This window comes from Triturus cristatus, chromosome 2_2 (assembly GCF_964204655.1).
Source record: "Triturus cristatus chromosome 2_2, aTriCri1.1, whole genome shotgun sequence".
In the NCBI taxonomy this organism is placed as follows: domain Eukaryota; kingdom Metazoa; phylum Chordata; class Amphibia; order Caudata; family Salamandridae; genus Triturus; species Triturus cristatus.
In genome coordinates, this window is record NC_140582.1 from 1,229,188,905 (window position 1) to 1,229,209,998 (window position 21,094).

At 47.6% G+C, this 21,094-nt stretch overlaps 1 protein-coding gene across 1 annotated transcript in view; it reads left to right on the top strand.

The window, feature by feature from the left end:
* The window catches only part of LOC146863457 (ATP-dependent RNA helicase homolog DQX1-like), a 322,272-nt gene that overhangs the window by 253,438 nt on the left and 47,740 nt on the right, over positions 1-21,094 (top strand). The window contains exons 7-8 of the mRNA XM_085642888.1: positions 9,019-9,177; positions 19,481-19,672. Coding sequence (XP_085499014.1) covers positions 9,019-9,177; positions 19,481-19,672 — 351 coding nt within the window. The remainder of the gene's footprint in view (positions 1-9,018; positions 9,178-19,480; positions 19,673-21,094) is intronic.

Consider the following 21,094-nt stretch of genomic DNA (forward strand, 5'->3'; position numbering starts at 1 on the left):
GGTTCACCATTCAGGGTCAGCACTATCAATTCAAAGTCCTCCCCTTCGGAGTGACAACAGCACCCAGAGTTTTCACAAAGTGCCTAGCTACTGTGGCCGCACATCTACGGAGGCAACACATTCACGTCTACCCTTACCTGGACGACTGGCTTGTTCAGGCAAAGTCAGCCCAGCAATGTGCCAGCCACATGTCCCGCACCATTCAGCTTCTTCACAGTCTGGGATTCTCACTAAATTACCCAAAATCACATCTCCAAACCGCACACGTACAACAGTACCTAGGTGCGACCATAGACACTCTGGCAGCCACAGGTCAGCCAAATTTAGTGAGGATCAACAGCATCCAAATGCTGATTTCCAAGTTCAAACCCCAACACTCCCTTCCTGCGCGAGTGTTCATGCAGTTGATAGGCATGATGGCCTCCTGCATTGTCATAGTCCCACACGCGAGACTACATATGCGCCCGCTTCAGGAGTGCTTAGCACGTCAATGGAATCAGGCTCACGGGCAATTAAAAGACCTAGTGTTGGTGAGCGGTCGGGCATACAACTCTCTGCATTGGTGGAATCCACAAAACCTTTGCAAGAGCCGACCGTTCCAAGAGCCTGTTCCACAAATAATACTGACAGCGGACGCGTCTCTCCAGGCATGGGGAGCTCATGTACTCAATTACACAGTGCAGGGACTATGGACAACACAACAAAAGAAGATGCACATCAACCTTCTGGAACTGTTGGCAATCTTCCTAGCCATGAAGGCATTCAAAGTACATCTGTGCAACAAGATCGTGTTGATCCGGACGGACAACATGACTGCCATGTACTACATACAGAAACAGGGAGGAACACACTCTCCACAGTTGTCTCATCTGGCTCAGAGCATGTGGAAGTGGGCCATTCAGAGGAACATATTCCTCATGGCGGAACACCTCCCCGGCAAGGACAACCAGATGGCGGATCTGCTCAGCAGACACAGCCACCAGATGCACGAGTGGGAGTTATACCCATCAGTACTCCAACTGTACTTCCAGCAGTGGGGTCATCCAGAGATAGACCTATTCGCGACAAGCCAAAACGCAAAATGCCAAAGCTTTGCCGCCAGGTTCCCACATTCACAGTCGCAGGGCAATGCGATATGGATGAACTGGTCCGGCAGATTTGCGTACGCTTTTCCCCCAGCGCCATTGATACCGCTGGTGGCACGCAAACTGCAACAGCACTCAATGACACTCATCCTGGTTGCTCCAACATGGGCACGCCAGTCATGGTACACAACCTTTCTGGAACTTTCCGTGGTGCCGCATCAAAGGCTGCGGATCAAACCTGCGCTTTTGACGCAGAACCATGGAGAAATTCAGCACCCAGATCCGCAACAGCTGAACCTGGCAATCTGGCTCCTGAAGTCCTAGAGTTTGGCTACCTAAACCTGCCACCTGACTGTATGGAGATCATTAAGGAGGCCAGGAGACCCACTACCAGAGCTTGCTATGCAGCTAAATGGAAGAGGTTTATCATTTATTGCAACAACAATGACATTAACCCGCTAGACGCATCCATTCAAAATATAATCTGTTACCTCTTACACCTATACCGATGCAATCTGGCATACACCTCAATACGTATCGATTTGACCGCAATAGCAGCCTATCTCCAGAACAGGCAGCACCTCTCTTTATTCAGAGTGCCTGCCATCAAAGCTTTCTTGGAGGGACTTAAACGAGTAATTCCCCCAAGACACCCACCAGCACCGGTGTGGAACCTCAACTTGGTCCTCACCCGACTGATGGGTCCACCCTTCGAACCTCTCCACTCATGTGAGATTCAATTCCTCACCTGGAAAGTAGCTTTCCTAGTGGCAATCACTTTGTTAAGAAGAGTTAGTGAACTCCAGGCACTAACCATTCAAGAGCCATTCATACAGGTTCACGCAAACAGGGTCGTACTACGTACCAACCCCAAATTCATGCCTAAAGTAATATCGCAGTTCCACATGAATCAAACTATTGAACTGCCTGTCTTCTTTCAAAATCCACAGAATGTAGCAGAGAGAATGCTCCATACACTAGATGTAAAGAGAGCCCTCATGTACTATATAGACAGAACTAAGGTCTTCAGGAAGACAAAACAACTTTTCGTTGCCTTTTCCCCACAGCACAAGGGCAACGCCATTTCCAAAGCAGGTATAGCCAGATGGATCGTTAAATGTATTCAAATTTGCTATCAAAAGGCTAAACTCACATTAACGATTCCCCCACGAGCCCTCTCAACACGTAAGTTAGGGGCGTCCATGGCTTTCCTGGGAAACATTCCTTTACAGGAAATATGTAGAGCAGCCACATGGTCCACTATACATACATTTACCAAACACTACTGTGTAGATGTACACTCAAAACAGCAGGCAGCTGTAGGACAGGCTGTTCTCAAAACTCTTTTTCAGACCGCTGCAGCTGGCACTGGTAGCCGCCGCTAATAGGAGGTACTGCTATGTATTCTATGCACAGATATGAATTCAGCAGCCCACATGCCTCGAACTGAATATGCTACTTACCAGTATGCATCTGTTCTTGGCATGTAGGGCTGCTGACATTCATATCGCCCACCCTCCTCCCCGGCGCCTGTAGCAGCTGCAGCTCTCAGAATTACTATTTAGCATGGTCATCACTTTCTGTATCTACTCCATCACTGCCACAATGGCGAAAAACAATCTGAGGATGGAGAGGATGCCCATGCGCACTGTAGTCCAGGGGAGGAGTCACCTATCTCAGGATACTTCGAAGACTCTTCCAGGACAACAACGTGCAAACATCCGGACCCAACACTAGGCGGCGATCTATGCACAGATATGAATGTCAGCAGCCCTACATGCCAAGAACAGATGCATACTGGTAAGTAGCATATTCATTCTTCGGTGCCGAAGAAAACAAGTTCTGTTCCGAAGCCATCGGTGTCGAAACCTAACCTCTCGGTGCTGACCAAACACAAACCCCTCGGCACCGACGCTTCCGTGTCGAAGCCTGCCTCGGCGCCGACCGAAAAATCGGACACCCCAAGAAAGCACGGCGCGGATAAACCGACAAAGCCTTCGGTTCCGAAAACGTCGGCACCGATGGACGAATCGGTGCCGGAGGAGCTTTTCGCACCGGATCCTCTTCAGAAGACTTTAACAAAGGATCCTAGGACTGGACACTTAATGTTGTCTGTCAAGAAAAGACTTTTGGACAAACCAACTCCTCCTCCACCACCAAAACGGAAGGACTCTGCCACATCCCCGTTCAGAGTACCCTCCCCGCCACCTCCACCTCCTCCTCCTCCACCTACTCCCCCACCTTCTCCACCCTTGCCTCACCGATCTCCAACCCGGTCTCCAGACCCTGATGCCCACGGAGATCCATTCTATGATCCCACAGATGCCCCGCAGGACCCCACTCCTCCGGGAACACCTGACCCATGGGAGGACTATCACAATCCCGATGTCCCAGATGTGCCTCAGGATGATCTCTATCCATCCAGACCGTCTCCACCAGAGGACTCCCTGGGGTTCCACCACCTCTTACAACGGGCGGCACATTACCATGGGGTGGAATTACACAGTGATCCAGTTGAGGAAGACTTCCTACTTGACACATTTGACATAGCAGATAAATCCACCGCTATATTACCCATACTTAAAGGGGTGACCAAGCATGCCACAGAGGTTTTCAAAGACCCCGTTAGGGCTAGGGTCTTAAACCCCAGAATAGAGAAAAAGTACAAGGCAGCCCCCACGGATCCTGTCTATATTAAGGGACCTGCGCCCCTAGACTCACTAGTGGTCTCCACAGCTAGGAAGCGCTCCAACTCTGTCATCTGGTGAGGCCCCACCACCTGGTAAGGAGTCCAAGCTTTTAGATGCGTCAGGCAAACGCACTGCCTCCCAAGCCGCCAATATGTGGCGCATCGCCAACACACAGGCGCTGCTGGCAAGGTACGATAGAGCGCACTATGATGAGCTGGAGGCTCTCATGCAGCATCTCCCGGACAAATATAAGAATAAGGCTCATGAGCTAATACAAGAGGGGAAGATTATTACCAACACCTCTATCAAATGCGCACTTGACGCAGCAGACACGGCGTCCAGGGCTATAAACGCCAGTGTCCTGCTTCGCCGTCACGCCTGGCTCAGAATTTCAGGCTTTAAACCAGAGGTCCAAGCATCTATTTTAAACCACCCCTTTGACCAACAACACTTGTTTGGCCCAAAAGTAGACGAAGCCCTGGAAAAAATGAAGAAGGATACGGCGAAGTCTATGGGAGCCCTGCAATCACAAACCCCTAGACGCTCCTTTCGCCGTTCCTCCTTTCGAGGCTCTGGCAGAGGTTACTCTTCCGATAACACCTCCACTTCCTACAAGTCCCCTCCTCAAAATACCTTCTCAAAGGGCTACCAAAGAGGTGGATATCGAGGGAACAATAATAAAGGCAGGGGCAAAACCAACACCGCCCGTTCTGCCACACCACCCACACAATGACTTTCCCCCGCTCCCCCCAGACCATTCCACTCCGGTCGGGGGCAGACTACAGGACTTCCATCACACCTGGGAAGCCATAACATCAGACAAATGGGTAACCCAAATTATTCGGTCAGGGTACTGTCTCGAACCAACTTCTACCCCCCCAAATATTCCACCCAGACACCGTGCGATGTCACAAGAACACACCACACTTCTGAAACAAGAGGTACTCTCCCTCCTGCAAAAACACGCGATAGAGCAGGTACCCGTCGATCAGCAAAATCTAGGGGTCTACTCTCTGTACTTTATCATACCGAAGAAAGACGAGACCCTACGGCCCATTCTAGACCTCCGGCCTCTAAATGCATACATCCATTCAGACCATTTTAATATGGTAACTCTTCAGCAAGTTCTCCCACTCCTCCGTCAGGGAGACTTTCTCACTCCACTGGACTTGAAAGACCCATACTTTCATATCCCAATCCACCCGGCTCACAGAAAGTACCTCCGATTTGTGGTGGACAACCAACATTATCAGTTCAAGGTTCTCCCCTTCGGGGTCACAACCGCACCACGGGTGTTTACCAAATGCCTGGCAGTAGTGGCAGCACACCTCCGAAGACAAAACATTCACGTCTTCCCCTACCTGGACGACTGGCTCATAAAAGCCGCGTCCTACCACCAGTGTGTACAAAATACAAACACTACCATACAACTACTCCACCAGCTAGGCTTTACGGTGAATCACCAAAAGTCCCACTTGATACCCTCTCACACAAAAGTCCCACTATAGACACCTCAAAAGCTATAGCCTATCCCAACTCAGCCAGGATCGCAAGCATGCAAGCCCTGCGCCAAAAGTTCCTTCTTCAGCACTCTCTCCCAGCAAGAGTGTTCATGAAACTAATAGGGATGATGGCGTCTTGCATTTTCATAGTGCCTCATGCAAGACTTCACATGCGTCCACTCCAAGAGTGCCTAGCACGCCAGTGGAACCAGGCCCAGGGACAGCTGAAGGATCTGGTGTTGGTGGACGGTCGCACCCATCGCTCTCTGCAGTGGTGGAACACCACAAACCTTTCCAAAGGGCGACCGTTCCTGGACCCGGTTCCTCAGGTGATTCTAACAACGGACGCATCGCTCTCCGGCTGGGGAGCGCACCTATTACACCTCACAGTGCAAGGTCTATGGACGCCACAACAGAGGCTACTCCACATCAATCATCTGGAGTTGTTGGCAATCTTTCTAGCCCTGAAATCGTTTCAGAAACAAATTTCAGCCAAGGCAGTCCTAATTCGCACAGACAATATGACTGCAATGTATTATATTCAAAAACAGGGGGGGACACACTCTCCCCAGCTCTCCCGCTTAGCACAGAGCATATGGAGATGGGCGATTCCACAAAAAATCTTTCTCCTGGCACAACACGTCCCAGGCATACAAAACACCATGGCAGATCTGCTCAGCAGACAAACGCAGCAAATGCACGAATGGGAACTGCATCCACAAGTTCTTCACCCATTCTTCCACAAGTGGGGGCATCCTCATATAGACCTCTTCGCCACCCACGAAAACAAAAAATGCCCAAGCTTCGCCGCCAGATACCCACACCCATTGTCCAAAGGCAATGCGATATGGATGAACTGGTCAGGCAAATTTGCATACGCCTTTCCACCTCTCCCACTAATGCCATTAGTGGTGCGAAAGCTACAACAGCATTCCCTCACACTGATCCTAGTAGCTCCAACATGGGCCAGACAACCGTGGTACACCACGCTGCTCGAACTCTCGGTAGTACCACACCTAAAGCTACACCTCTCACCATGCCTCCTAACCCAGAACCATGGAGAGATCAGGCACCCGGACCTAGCTCAGCTCAACCTTGCGATCTGGCTCCTGAAATCCTAGAATTCGGATACCTAAACCTTCCCCCTGACTGTATGAACGTCATCAGAGAAGCTAGACGCCCTACCACTAGAGCCTGCTACGCTGCCAAGTGGAAAAGATGTGTTGTTTATTGCCATAACAACACAATCAATCCTCTAGACGTGTCTATACAACACATCGTATGCTACTTACTCCACCTACAAAGGTGTAACCTAGCATATACCTCCATTTGGCTACACCTCGCAGCAATTGTCGCTTACCTACAAAACGGGCAGCACCTATCACTTTTCAGAGTACCTGCCATTAAAGCCTTCATGGAAGGCCTCAAAAGAGTAATTCCACCCAGAGTACCACTCTCACCTGTGTGGAACTTAAATATCGTTCTCACAAGGCTAATGGGACCGCCTTTCGAACCTTTGCATAAATGTGAACTGCAATTTCTCACATGGAAAACAGCTTTTCTTGTAGCCATCACTTCCCTTAGAAGGGTCAGTGAGATACAAGCACTTACCATACAAGAACCTTTTCTCCAAATGCACCAGAACAAGGTTGTTCTCCGTACCAACCCAAAATTCCTTCCTAAAGTCATTTCCCCTTTTCACCTCAACCAATCGGTAGAATTACCGGTATTTTTCTCACAACCTCAAACTGTTGCAGAAAGGGCTCTACACACGCTAGATGTCAAACGAGCCTTACTTTACTATATCCAAAGAACACAACCTTTCAGAAAGACCAAACAACTGTTTCTCTCTCTCTCTCCACCACACAAGGGCAACCCTATCTCAAAATCAGAGATAGCTAGGTGGATTGTAAAATGCATCCAGATTTGCTACCACAAAGCAAAACGAACGCTATCCGTTCCCCCCCCTAAAGCCCATTCTACACGAAAGATAGGGGCTTCTATGGCTTTTCTAGGGAACATCCCATTAGATGATATCTGCAAAGCAGCTACATGGTCAACACCACACACTTTCACTAAACATTACTGTGTAGATGTGCAAACCAAGCAACAAGCTAGTGGGGGCCGGGCTGTACTAAAAACACTATTTCAAACCACTGCAACAGATACCGGTGGTCGCCGCTAAGGTTGGGAAACTGCTATATAGTCTATGCAAAAGTGTGTAATCTGCAGCTCATATGCCTCGAACGGAATATGCTACTTACCAGTATGCATCTGTTCTTGGCATGTAGAGCTGCAGATCTACACATGCCCACCCGCCTCCCCGGCTACCTGTATCTGTTCCAGTCTATCTTATTCAGATACAACACACATGGGTTTCTTCACTGTTATTACTACGCTCCATCTTTCCCTGTTGGCGAAAAACAATCTGAGGATGGAGCCGAAGCCCATGCGCAATACGATCCAAAGGAGGAGTCCCCGACCTCGTGACTTCCAAAGACTTTCCAAGAGGAAAAACAAACTGCAAACATCCGGGCCCAACACCAGATGGCGATCTATGCAAAAGTGTGTAGATCTGCAGCTCTATATGCCAAGAACAGATGCATACTGGTAAGTAGCATATTCCTTCCTTTATAGCTCCAATGAGCACCTACTAGTTCACATAAGGATGCCACTGCCATGTTTATTCTTACTTGCTTGATGATTGCACTGACGTGGTCAAAAGTGATGTGATGCATGGAGATCATGTCGACCGCTCGACCACCCATTTCTTCACAGGTGCCATAGATCAGTAGCCCTTCTATTCATGCACCGCATTTCTTTTTAATCTTGCCCCACCCCTGACTCAATACATTTGAACCAGTGGCGAGGAGGCAATTCTAAGTTCACTCCACTCTCACCCTCCCCACTCCTGATCACCAACCCTGATTACTACTGCGAATAACCAGTTGGTCTCCCTCCCGGTGGAGGAAAGCACACCCAAGACTCAATGACGATGCTTTTCTCGTAAGAAATAAAAGCGGATAACCAAGATACACTGCTATTATGAGAAATACGTGAATCGGGGTTATTTTTAGATGGCATGAACCCTAGACCCTGGTAAAAACGGGACAAGTGATCAATTCTCTTGATTACTTGATGTGGGGTTTGCACCAGTATAAAGCCTTGAATGCGCCAGAGAGAACCTAATGTACGTGGGTGACCAAAGGATTTCTTATGTTTGTACGACCTAATTATTATAAAAAAAAATTTTTAAGTTTGCACATACTGGTGCGCAAACACCCTGGCATTGGAAGGGTTAACTACAGTTCTCCATGGATTGTATTTTTCATAGCTTTGCCAACAGCCCATCTTCCTCTCAGATGAAACATAAGTCTTCTTAGTCACTCGTGTACATGAGAATCTGAAGAATTCTCCCCCCCGCCCCCTCGCCCAAGGAAAGGGTAGGTTTATTAGTTTATTTTGTAACTGATTGGCCTGCGGTTGGCTTTAAAGATGCAGTGAATGGCTATCGAACTAGAAGAAATATTTACGTTACTGCTTTGTTCAATATGTTTTTATTCTCATTCGTTGCCAATTTAACAAGGAGTAGTTCATTGAATGTGAAGCTATAGAGCTGCCTCTCTGAGCACTGCAGTAACAGCTAAGTAACATTCTATTTCCTGTCTTCATCACGTGCATGTCCTGTGTTTTTCCCCCTCGGTGTGGACTCTGCTAAGTGTTGTCCCTTTTTTTCCCCAGGCACCTGCTTCCGGTTGTACACTGAGAAGTTCTATGACACGTGCATGCCGGACTTCCCTCCTCCACAGGTGATTGAAGCCAACCTCAGCCACCTGGTGCTGCTGCTGAAGAGACTGGACATCGCAGACATGGGGCAGTGCGACTTCCTGGACCGCCCGGGTATGTTTGGAGGGCTGGGGGTTGTCTCTTAGCCTGTTGGCTTCCTTGTCCCTCTGTGTTGAATCAAAACTTCTCTGAGCCCGTCAGAGCCAAGGACTCCACTGTGGTCAGGCTGGGCGGCCGACACTTTGGAAGTAGGTGTGATGACTGGAGGTACCTGGGGGTCGGAACTCCAAGAGGCATCAAGAGACGTTTGATGACTAACCTCATTACCTTGATACCCTTGACCGCCACAATCTTACTCGCCTGATCAGGTGGAAGTTGAATTAAACTCCTCCTGCTCGACTACCCTTTATCCAAACTTCAAACCGCTCTTTGGAGAGTTTTGAAATTTGGACAGGAAGCGTGAACCGTTTGTAACTCTTTTGGGCTTCTTGATTAAAACCAGATCACCAATGTTGAGGTGCCCATCCTTCACACGATATTTCTGGTCAACCTCGTCCTTGGTGTGATTTTGTTGCTTCACAACTTATGATACCAACTTTTGTTTAGTGACATTAAAAGTTTCTTCTATTATGTTCGTAATCCAATCAGGACATAAATAAGATTTAGGTAGTCTTTTGCGAAGAAGTATGAAAGACGAAAAGCCTGTAGTGCTATGTAGTGTAACAGGGTATGACCATAATGTATGTTTAAGAAAACCTTCTACATCAACCCCACTTGCAATTGCTGTTTGAGTACCTTCCTTAATAAATCTATTCATGCGTTCGACTAAGCCGTTGGAGGTAGGTGAATATAGTGCAACCTCAAAACTGAGGTGAAATGCTTGCCGTTATCTTTGACCATTTTCCTTGGTGGCCCGTCAATCTGAAACCTATTGTTCAAATGCTTGATAAAGGATTCAATGTTGGGAATGAGTGTGAAATCCAAATAAATCCATCAGGGAAAATAGTCAACCAGGGCAAATATATATTTTTTCGCTGCAAAGAAATTGAAAAGGACTAGCGAATGCAGAGCCACTTTTTGCCATGCTTGCTCAGGTGACTGGACCACGTCAAGAGGACTTTTATTTGTCCTCCAATGATGATCACAAACCAAACAAGTGGTGCATCCCTTGATGAAAGCTAACTAACACTCCCTTATTCTCCCTTCTCTTCTACCCCTCTTCACCACTTTCAGTATCATTACAGTGCTCTCTAAACTCCACCACGGGGTCAGTTGATCGGAGAAGCCGTAGGCACATTGAACATGCTAGCTAGGTTGGAAGATGGTCCGTCAGTACGCTTCCACAGATTGATCTACATTAGTAGTTGAGCAGACTTTCATTTTACTTAAAGGAGGAAACTGTGTTTGAAAGTTTCACTTGCCTTTGCAAGGTGAACTCTAGAATCCTTGGGTGTTAAACTGTGTGAGCACAACCGTTGCGAGGAGAGGGGTGGGACTCCAGTGGAATGGTGGGATCCCTTTCTCTGTATGAGCATCAGAAAGCTTTGGATACCGGGCAGCAGCCAGGCAAGCATTCTCTAGACTGGGGCCTATTGGGATTGTAACTGCATGTGTGTAGCACTTCTTCCCCTATTGCGAGACTGCAAAGCACGATATCTGAGGGGCACACTCTATGCCTTGGGAGGATGGCTTTGTTGAGAAAGTCATAGTTTGAAAGTAGTAGAGAAGCCACTGTATTCTTGCCACTGTTGATTTTGTGTAATCCAAATGGGTAACAAGACTGATTCTGTGCCTCCTCCTGGGCGAAACCCAAATGTTGATCCGAGTGTAGATTGTTTTGCTCAGCGAAGATCTGAGAGGCGAGTGCTCTTTAATCTTTTTCCTAGCCGTAGGCCGTTTATTATAAGTGTCTGTCAGAATTCCTGATGGCGAAGAGCAGCACAACTTCCTCTTCAACCTTCCCAGTTCCCAGTCTTCTGATGTTTTCCAATACACACACTTCCTGTTTTCACAATGGATAACATTGTGTCCTCCATTTCCTGTTCCACCCATTTCTTGCAGTCTGTCTCTGTTCAAAGCGAGGATTCTGTCTCTGTTACTCTCATCTTCCTCTGTTCCTTCAGCTGCTCTACCACCCTCTGTCATGCTCCCCATTGGGTTTCCTCCTACACTCTCTTGATTCCAGCATACTTCTTTTTCTCAGTCTAATTACCTGCTTCTTCTCATTGGTTTCTCTGTGTGATCTTTTCCTCTGTAGTTTTGCGCCACTCTCTGCTGCTTAAACTTGCTGAGTGGGAAGTTTTTAGGTCTTGCCGAGGCAGCGCGCATGCGCTGCACTATTCAAAAAGACCTCTTGCAATCGCTCCGGACTGACTTCCAACCTAAGGCTTGCTGTTCCTCACACCGGCTCGCGAGCGCGCGCACACCACTTGCGGGACACTGCAGCTGCATTTGCGGCCGCTCTTGTTTTTAGGTCTCGCCTGTCCCAGCGCATGCGCTGGTCTGGCGAGACTTATTGAGAGGGCTGCAAAAAGTGCTACCAGGCCAGCCTAGACCTACAGTGCATGTGCGCGGGCGCGCGCGCCACACTTTACCGCGATTACTTTCACTTTCGTGGCCGCACAGCCGCTTTGCATAGCCAAGAGGTCACGCTTTTGGGACCTTATAAGTATTTAGTTATGTAACTGTTGCATAGCTAAACACTTATAAGGTCCCAAAGGCGAGACCTATTGGCTATGCCAGTGCTTGTTTTCATTACTTGCAGCCTTCGTTGTGAGCCCCAGTGCTGACAGCTTAGTGGTAATTTAGAAAAGCAGAGAGAACAACTTTTAACAAACAACTGCACATTTGCTTGTCATGTGTATTTATGTTTACATTTTGTGGACAGCAAACTTTTGTCACTCTTGAGATCGAATCCTAGGAGAATTAATGAATGAGGCACTTGAAAGGCATCATTGTAACATATACCTTTTTGTTTTAAAGTTTGCAAATATTAAAAAATACTTTGTTAATGTTCTTTTTTACGTATTTCGTTTTTAGCTAGAGTTGTCACAATCTATTCATATGTTCAAGAATATTGCAATATAATTCACTATTGAGCCATATTTTCACAAAAAATGTCTTGCAGTACCACCTTTTCCACCTCCAAGCTCCACTCTTAAAGCTATTTGCTAATTTGCTACACACACTTGTTCAGTAACACCAGGATGTTTTATGTTTAAAACGTTTTTATTGAAACAAAACAAACCATGGGGAGGGGGATAGGAGGTTAGGGTACACTTAATACAATCAAAGAAAAAAGGTGCAGCTCAAGAGGGTTAGCGATGGATAGCTCGATGGGCCAGGGGAAAAGCACAGTAAATGAAAGGCTAGAAATGCAAACTGTGGAATCCCTGCGTGCATATCCAACACCCCAAATCTGAGCAATGAAAGCCAGCAGCAACTCGACAAAGCACACACCAGGATGTTTTAGAACCCCTATATTTTTAGTGAGCTGATCGTCCTGGTCATCACCTCCTATTCAGAAAAATTGTTTCAGCACAACTCTCTGGATCTGGCCATTGGATATTTCAAGAGTGGCACAGAAACAGTGTGACATAGGGAACAGGACAAGTCTGTTTTGTTGTTGTTGTTGATCTTCATGTTATGTGTATGATTTATGTTTGTATGGAAGTTCTTGTCCTTCAAATAGTAGAGCACTGACTGGATAATCTCTTACTAACAGGCCATAGAGGCTCTTATACAATTCAATAATACTTTATTTCGACCTGATTCGGCCATAAAAGCAGCATATAAAACACAGTACATTAAAATACACAGTAAAAAACATCAATACTAAAATTTAGGGCTGATAAACCCAAGTTTGTCTAGGCACTGTTGCGAATTATGAAGCTCCTTTTTATCCAAAATGCATGAAGATACTTAGAGAGTGCAAACACAATATAACCTGCTGTGTTCGATTTGAAAATTCTAAGTGCATCTGCATATTTGCGGAAGCCCAGGTTCCTACATACTGGTACAGTCCAGTACTTCCGGGCTCTGCTGTACATGGGACAGAAGAATAGGATGTGACAATCATTCTCTATGTCCGTGCCGCAGCCTGGGCATTTGGAAACCCCGGTGCTAGACCACTTGTTAGTAAGGCATGCAAGGGGGAGGCAGCCAAACCTCCATTGGATATATAGCTTTCTAGCCAGTAATGGGTAAATTACATTCAAATAATCCTCAAAAGAGTATACGGTTTTTATCTCTAAGAATGAATTTACCATGGAACCATTACATGAGTCATGCTCCCTGAGATCTCGATGCAGGCAATCGCTGGCTGGTGCCACATGTCTGCAAGACCCATTAACATTAGTTCATGTTTAACATAGGAGAGCCAGGGAATGTGCACAGCTTTGCTCAGATTTAGTACTTCCTGAAGTTCAGTTCTATATTGTATAAGTTCAGGGGTTAGCCATAGTCTCCTCCAGAATCTAAGGGGTTTTATAGATAGTTCCTCCTGAATTGGGAATAAACCCAGATCGAGCCTTAAAGGAATGAGGGGAGTACTTTGTGGGAGCAGTAGCAGCTGCCTCAAGAATCTGTTCTCCGCTTTGGTTAATTCGGGACTCACAACATGCCCCCATAGTTCCCCACCGTATGAGGCCGCTGCTCTTGCCCTGGATTTATAAATTTCGAGCCCTGGGCTTATGGGCTTGTATGTTGAGACATTATTCATTTTCAATATTCCACCCGCTATTTGGGTTAATTTGAGCTGTGATTTTAAGAGATGGGGAGCCCAGGAAAGGTTTTCGCTCCATGTGACACCTAGGTATTGAAAGGTCCGCACTCTCTCTAGCGAGACTGTGTCCAAGATAGGGGGGGGGCCTGGTGCGTGGTGAGGGATTAAAAATCATGAATTTGGTTTTGTCTACGTTGATCTGTAGACCGTGATCGATACAAAATTCATGAAACCCATCCAGTATGCGCTGTATCCCCATGGGTGACTTAGATAGTAAAAGAGTGTCGTCGGCAAACATTATGGCCGCGACTTTCTTACCTGCCAGCCTAGGTGCGTCGTTGTTTAGTACTGCATCCAGGCAGGAGATCAACCCATTCACATATAGGCAGAACAAGGTAGGGGCAAGGACACACCCTTGCCTTACTCCCTTGTTTACCGGAAACCTCGCAGACAAAGCTCCTCCCCTCGCACACCTGACCTGTGCAAAATTCTGTGTATGCAATCTCACTAGTATGTCCAGCAGAGCATTGGGTATTCCCAGGTCCCGGAGAACAGCCCACAATTTCCCCCTTGGCACGGTATCCAATGCTGAGCGGAGATCAACAAACACCATATAGAGGCTGCCACCCTCTATTGTGACAGTCTTCCAGTACAGCATGACTAGGCGGAATAACTGATCCGTAGTAGATGTTTTGCTCCTGAAACCAGCCTGGTAGGGGGACAGAATTTCGTTCTCATTGATCCACTCTTGCAAGCGATCTAAAATAAGTTGCGCAAATATTTTTTGGGGGACATCAATGAGGCTAATGGGTCTGTAATTTACTGGGAGCAAGGGTGATCCCTTTTTGAAAATAGGTATAATTTCAGCTCCCAACCATGAGCCTGGAACTTCTGCACCTCGCAGGATAGTATTAAATAGAGCACACAGGTACGGGGCCCAAATCATGGGTTGTTCCTTAAACATATCACCCGGAAGTTTATCTATTCCTGGTGCTTTGCCCCACATCAGTTTTCCCAGGGCAATGGTGATATCCTCAGGGGTGAATTCCAGGGTTTCATCCTCATCATCTCCAGGATTATGGGAATGTATGGGCAGGACGTCTAGGTCGGAGGTTACTGCATAAAGAGACTTAAAATGGGATTCCCAAACCCCAGGATCTAGGTTTATTTCTATTGCATTGCGGGGTTCAGCAGTCCCTGAATTCACAATTGCCCAAAATCTCCGCGATTCCTTGTTAGTGAGTGCAGAGGCAAGATTGTGTCAGCGCTCCCAATCCCAGGCAATTTTTGCCTGTTCCATTACTTCCTTATAGGAGCGTCTAAAAGCACGAAGGATTGAGCTATCAGTACCATCCTTAATTGCATTTACCAGTTTAGTTTTTGACTTCCTGCACGCAGCATTATACCAGGAGGAAGGGCGGGGCACCATAGGTTTGTTGTTTGTTACAGTTGGATTAAAAATATCGGCTAACGTGTCCACCAGATCCTGGTGAAGAGTAAGCAAGTTCACAGGAGGAACGGGATGCTCTCCTGCAATCAAGATGTCCCTTGCCATGGTAAGAAAAGGAAGGATAGTTGAATATAGGCTGGAGAGTGCATCTCTCTTCTCTCGCAGTTTCGCCCATTTAACTCGCCGCCTATTGTTGGATAGAACAAGGCCAGGGTCAATTGGCACTTCAGTTGGTCGCCTTGAAACAAGGGGGATACCATCTTTAACACCAGGGCGTTGTGATCGCTGTCCGTCCTAGGCAGTACCTCCAGATCCACGATCTTTGGCCAAAGCCTGGTCTCGACCATGACATAGTCTAGGTGGGATTCGTGGTCTTTTTTGTTATACGTACACCTAGAAGGGATGTCCGAAGGTTTTCTACCATTGACCGCCCTAACTGAGTTGTGGAGGGTAAGGGACATAATCTGTATGGCTAGTGGAGACCAAGCCTTTGCCGGAGCAGAGTTGCAGGGGGGGATTCCCCAGAACTCATCCTCTACCATCAGGGCCCCCTCGTTCACCCCTATTAAGGGCTCGTAGTGGCAGTTGAGATCGCCTGCAATTATATACTGAGTTTCCCGATTCAGAGAATCGAGAAAAACTGATAGTTCCCTGATGGTGTTGGATTCCCTTGCCAGTGCTGTAGGGCGGGAATAGACATTGATTAGTGCTAGTTTAAAAGAGGATGGCCATGTCATTAAGACACATAAAATGTCATCTGAGTTGGTCTGGATTGGTTCTGCTTTGCAGCCCAGGTGGATACCAACCCACGTAGTCAGGCCACCGGACGGCCTCCCGATGCCTCCCCAACGCGCCAGGGTGTTAAAGGCCACAAACCCCAGTCTATGGGCTCCCTCCCTGGCCCAAGTCTCTTGAAATAAGATCACATCGAAAGTATCTACAAAGGTGCCCCATTCAGGGCACTTGAGTTTGGTGCTTAATCCCGCCACATTCCAGGATGTTATGGTCATGTGCTGTACGTGGCTCATGGGTAGGGGTAGGAGATCAGGCGAATGGGATAGACTCTCCAGTGGGTTGGATTCAATGGGGTCCGCGGGAGCAATACTATCGTTGGCTGGTTTTTCTGTGAGATGTTGCTCACTGATACTACAGCCGCATCTCTCTGGGGAATAGCCAAGACAGATCCCTCCAGGAGGGGAAGGAACCTCCCTGTGACAGGGAAGCATGTTGCCTTCACGAGTTACCTCATTCTGGTTGGAATCCTGGGTTCCATCTATCGGCCTATCCAGTCAGTCCACCTGATCTAACTGGCTGAACCTGTTATAGAGGGGGATAGAGGGGCGAGGCAAGGTGTTAGCTTCTCGCCTCAATTTCCCGACACGCCCCCATCGGGAGTGGGGTGCAAGGATCCATTCAGTTTCTTGCCGGATCGCAGATTTACTAGGGTAAAAAGAGGTGAGTGGGCAAATTGCGATTTTGGTTTCAATGCGGGAGGATCCCCAACTGCAGATGTACTCCACTGTTCTGGGATCCTTGAAGTTGACTATGACGCAGTCACCTTGTATAGTTTTGGGGGTGTGACCTATCCAACCCACCCTTCTGACCATGATAATCTCACTACTAACGTGGGGGGGCAGGGGCCTGTGAATACACAACCATTGCATCGTCTTGTTCTTTAGGGAATTAAAATCCTCTGTGGTAGCGTCACTAATTTCAGGAACGCCTGTGAGTATGACCACAAGGGGGCATGATTCGGGAGGTAAATCAATTGTCGGAGTGTACCCAGGTACCTCTCCCGAAACTCCCCTCCTTGACGATCTTCCACTATCACTACCTTTTGCCGCAAGAACAGATACTGGGATATTGGGAACTGGTTGTTGGGTGTTAGAGAGCCTGTCTTCGAGTTGTAGTGGTGGTGGGTTGGCAATATGATCTGGAGCTACCTGAACTATTACAGAGTGATTGGACAGTGGCTGGGTGTTTGGGTGATTGAAAGGTGCAGCTTGTGTTATCCCATCCGTCCTACTATTGTGGGTGCATTGGCAGGAGCATTGCAAGTGTGTGGTATTATGGGCGTTACCAAATGCACCCTTGATATGGGTCTCAAGCTGTGCCAGGTGGGTTGTAATGCTATCTAGCCTTTTTGTAATGGGAGCAAGTAGGGTGTGCAGCAATGAATTAAGTTGCAAGATTGTTACAACCCCATCAGTTTGAAGCGAGGTGTTGTGAGAGGCTCTAACATCAACCGTAACAGTAGTGGGAGCTAGGTGCTGGGTACATGACTCGGAAACTTCACTTAGCATGGTGGGAGCTACAGTGGTTAGATTTCCTCGACGCTTTGAGGATTTAGTTCCCCCAAGATAGGTTCTTTTCCCGCTAAGAGCTTTGGGCTTGGTTTTAGGAGGCATTACCAAAGTTTTAACCTTCTTATTTCGCAGGGTAGGACCTAAGCACAGCGGTGGAGGGGATCTAGCTTTCGGTGATGTTAGCAATTCATCACAACTCGTAGTATCACTTTGTGGTGTGTCATCTATGAATTGGGTCAGTGGGAGTGTAGATGGTTTGGCGCCTGGGCAGTTGGGAGTACCCTCGATAGCTCGGGGGGTGCAGGCAGAGGCTAGAGGACCCAGAGAAGAACGTCTGGCCTGTGCAAGTTCTTGCGAAACTCTACGTTCCATGAGAACTATGCCCTGATCTATCACTGAGTTAGCTCTGATGATGAAATTGTCTAGTGTGCCCGTGAGGTTATCATTACGAACAAGATTCCTGCCCACTTTGGTAGCCATTGCGCTTAAATCAGAATATATAGGAGAAAAAGCGTTGGAGCACCCACAACTAAGTCATACAATGTCTGACACCCGCTATACCCGCCAAACCCTGACAACCAGCAAACAATGCAAACAATGTAAATATTGAGCCCAGTCAGAACCTACACACAAGTCCGTGGGTGAAAGGGTGGTGGCCCGGACCGGACTCTTGCGGGCTCAAACGGGCTACAACGGGCCCGCCCTTGGCCCGGGCTTCGCCCGCGCTGCGATCCGCGCTGCGGAAATACGTGGACGAAAATAAATAGGGAAAGGGGGCGGGGCATTAGGAAGAGGAACAGGTGAGCACAGTTAGCGGAGCGCAATGCTCCGTGGTCCTCGCAGTCCCGTGGGTTTGAAGAGCTGAGGCCCCCAAAAGCAGCGTAGCGTCCTGAACCACAGGGAACGATGAAGAAACCCCTTATACATTCTTCTGAGTTTCTAGCCTAAACCACCTCTTTGAGGAATCTTTTTGGACTGCAACCCCTCATCGAGTAAAGTTTCAAACATGAGTGCTTGGAATTCAGTTTGGCCCAGAATGCCAGTGGTAAACAACTCATGTTGTCACAGTCGAATCCCTGCTCTGAGACACTGTGAACTATGTTTCACATAACTTTTTTTGGTTTAAGTACAAACAGCTTGATTTCTTTCTATAACGAGCATTGACATAGCCAATAGGTCTCGCCTTTGGGACCTTATAAGTATTTAATTATGCAGCACAATATCCTTGGTGCAACATCAACTGTTGCATGGCTAAACACTTATAATGTCCCAGAGGCGAGACCTATTGGCTATGTCAATGCTTGCTGTCTTTGCTCTCCTTCTCTCGCTCTTTCCAATTTACCTTTCTTTATTATTTTCTGTCTTCCGTCGTCTTTCTAATTTCCTACTGCTACCAAACTCCTTTGCTTCAGTCTTGCTGTCCAATGTTTATCTGCTTCTTTGCATTGATCCATCAGTGTCCTCTTGTCTTCTTTATCTGTGTCCTTATATGCTCAGTTGTTTCTGTCGGCCATTGTCTTCTCTCCTATTACCTGCTGCTTGTTATTTTCCCTTAGACTGTAGTCTCACTGGCTTGCCACTGCACTCTTTTGCATCAGTCATGCAGAGTCTGAGCTACTTGCTTTTGTAATGCTTCTCCTGTCTGTTTACCTTCGCTCCTCATTATTTATCTCTGCGCTCAGCCTCTGTTATGTCTCGGCCTTGCTCCATTCTTTGTTGCTTCGGTTATACAAAGTTTGAAGTGCTTACTCCTGCCCCTCTGTTACTTCCATTATGCCAAGTTTGAACTCCTTGCTTTTGCTCCACTTGCCTCTCTACCTCTGTCCATTTACCTACGTCATCTTATTACTTTTTCTGTATCCTCTGACATGTCTCTGTCTTCTTATGCTCTCCTTGCAGTCATGCAGATTTGCTTGTTCTTTTTCTCGTCTCCTGTAGAGCCGGAGTCCCTAATGCAGGCCCTTGAGGACTTGGACTACCTAGCTGCTTTGGATGATGATGGGAACCTGTCAGAGGTTGGAATCATCATGTCGGAGTTCCCGCTGGACCCTCAGCTGGCCAAGGCCCTCATTGCATCCTGCGAGTTTGACTGCGTGAACGAGATGCTGACAATCGCTGCCATGCTTACAGGTATGATACGCTTTGAGCTCTTAGCATCACTGTCACCCTCCGCACAGTTTTTCCCGTCACTGGTAAAGGGATCTGTCTAGTGGACAGATGGCCTCTAATAGAGTGAGAAAAGGAACAATGCTTCGGAGCTGGGAACCTTTCCGTAGGAGGACTCGAAAAAGGGCTTCGGCAGGCAATGATGCAGCCACACTTCATCTGGTAGTAAAATGTTCCCACCACTCTTTTTTGGTCCAGACGTTGATCTAGTGCTGTTGGTGTTACTTTACTAAATATACTGACTGTCCCTCAATTGTAGCCAGAGAAAAAATAAAAAATCACAGGTGCTGCAGGGCCCTAAAGAGTGTATGGAGCAGTGCAGGGTTATAAGGCACCACTTGTCTCATCGTGCACAACGTGTGCTCACGTATGGTGATTTGGAAAGGGGCTTCATCCCCATCCGTCAACCATGAACCTGCTCTACTGGGAGAACCAGCGGAGAGAGTCGCCCCACTTCTCGTTGTGGTGTGTGTGTGTGTGTGTGTGTGTGTGTGTGTGTAAGGTATATGAAGTACTTGATAATCGGTCTCTAGCAAGTCTTCTCCCTCTGCAGGCATTGTGTGCCGGGGTTCTGTGATCTCCCTCAACTGATATGTCTGACCGCAATAAATAAGGCGGTTTAAAAGAAGTTGGAAGTAAACTTCCTTCTCAAGTTCCATGGAGATACTTCTACCCGCCTGACCTGCACCATCAGCGTGTAAAGAAGGGAGCGCTCCCTCGGTCTTGGTTTACTGAGGAGCAGCTATAGTTAAAGCCCTTAAGATGTCACTGTACTTAACAATTCAAGAGAGTCCAAGATGTCTCTGTGGGATATAAAGATGCCTTCCATAGCCTCTCCCGCCTCACCTCACTACTTATGTACTCCGTGTCTTTCCACTGAAAGCTGGGTGGTTCTACCACTGATGCTCTGGCCAGTCATACATTGTCCTTTTTAGGAGGTCGCTGGTTGGATGGCTGTGGTTGGAGGTGCTTCCTGTCTGTAGTGACAATGGTACTCTCTCTCGAGTCACCTATGTGAAGACTAGCATTCTCTCCAAAGGATAGAGTCCTGGCCAGTAGTAAGGAGCTTTCTCTGACCCGTGACATCCCGGCTGGGTTTTGAAGTGCCTCAGTTCAAGGCTGTCAAAGATGAACAGTCTCTCAACTGAAGGGTCCACAACAATGAAGAGTGGCAGACATGGACTCCCTCACCATGCCCTTTTGTGATCGAGAGTGCATGATCCCTTGTATTGAGCATGGCCAGCTGGAGGAAGGCGTGCTGTGATAGGGCTCCTAGGGCAGTTCTGCAGAAACTGCGAGCTGCAGTATGTCTGCCGGGTGCTCACCACCCTTGTTCAAACTTTCATGAGACGCTATGCCTAAAGAGCTACTTCGAGGAGGAACCGC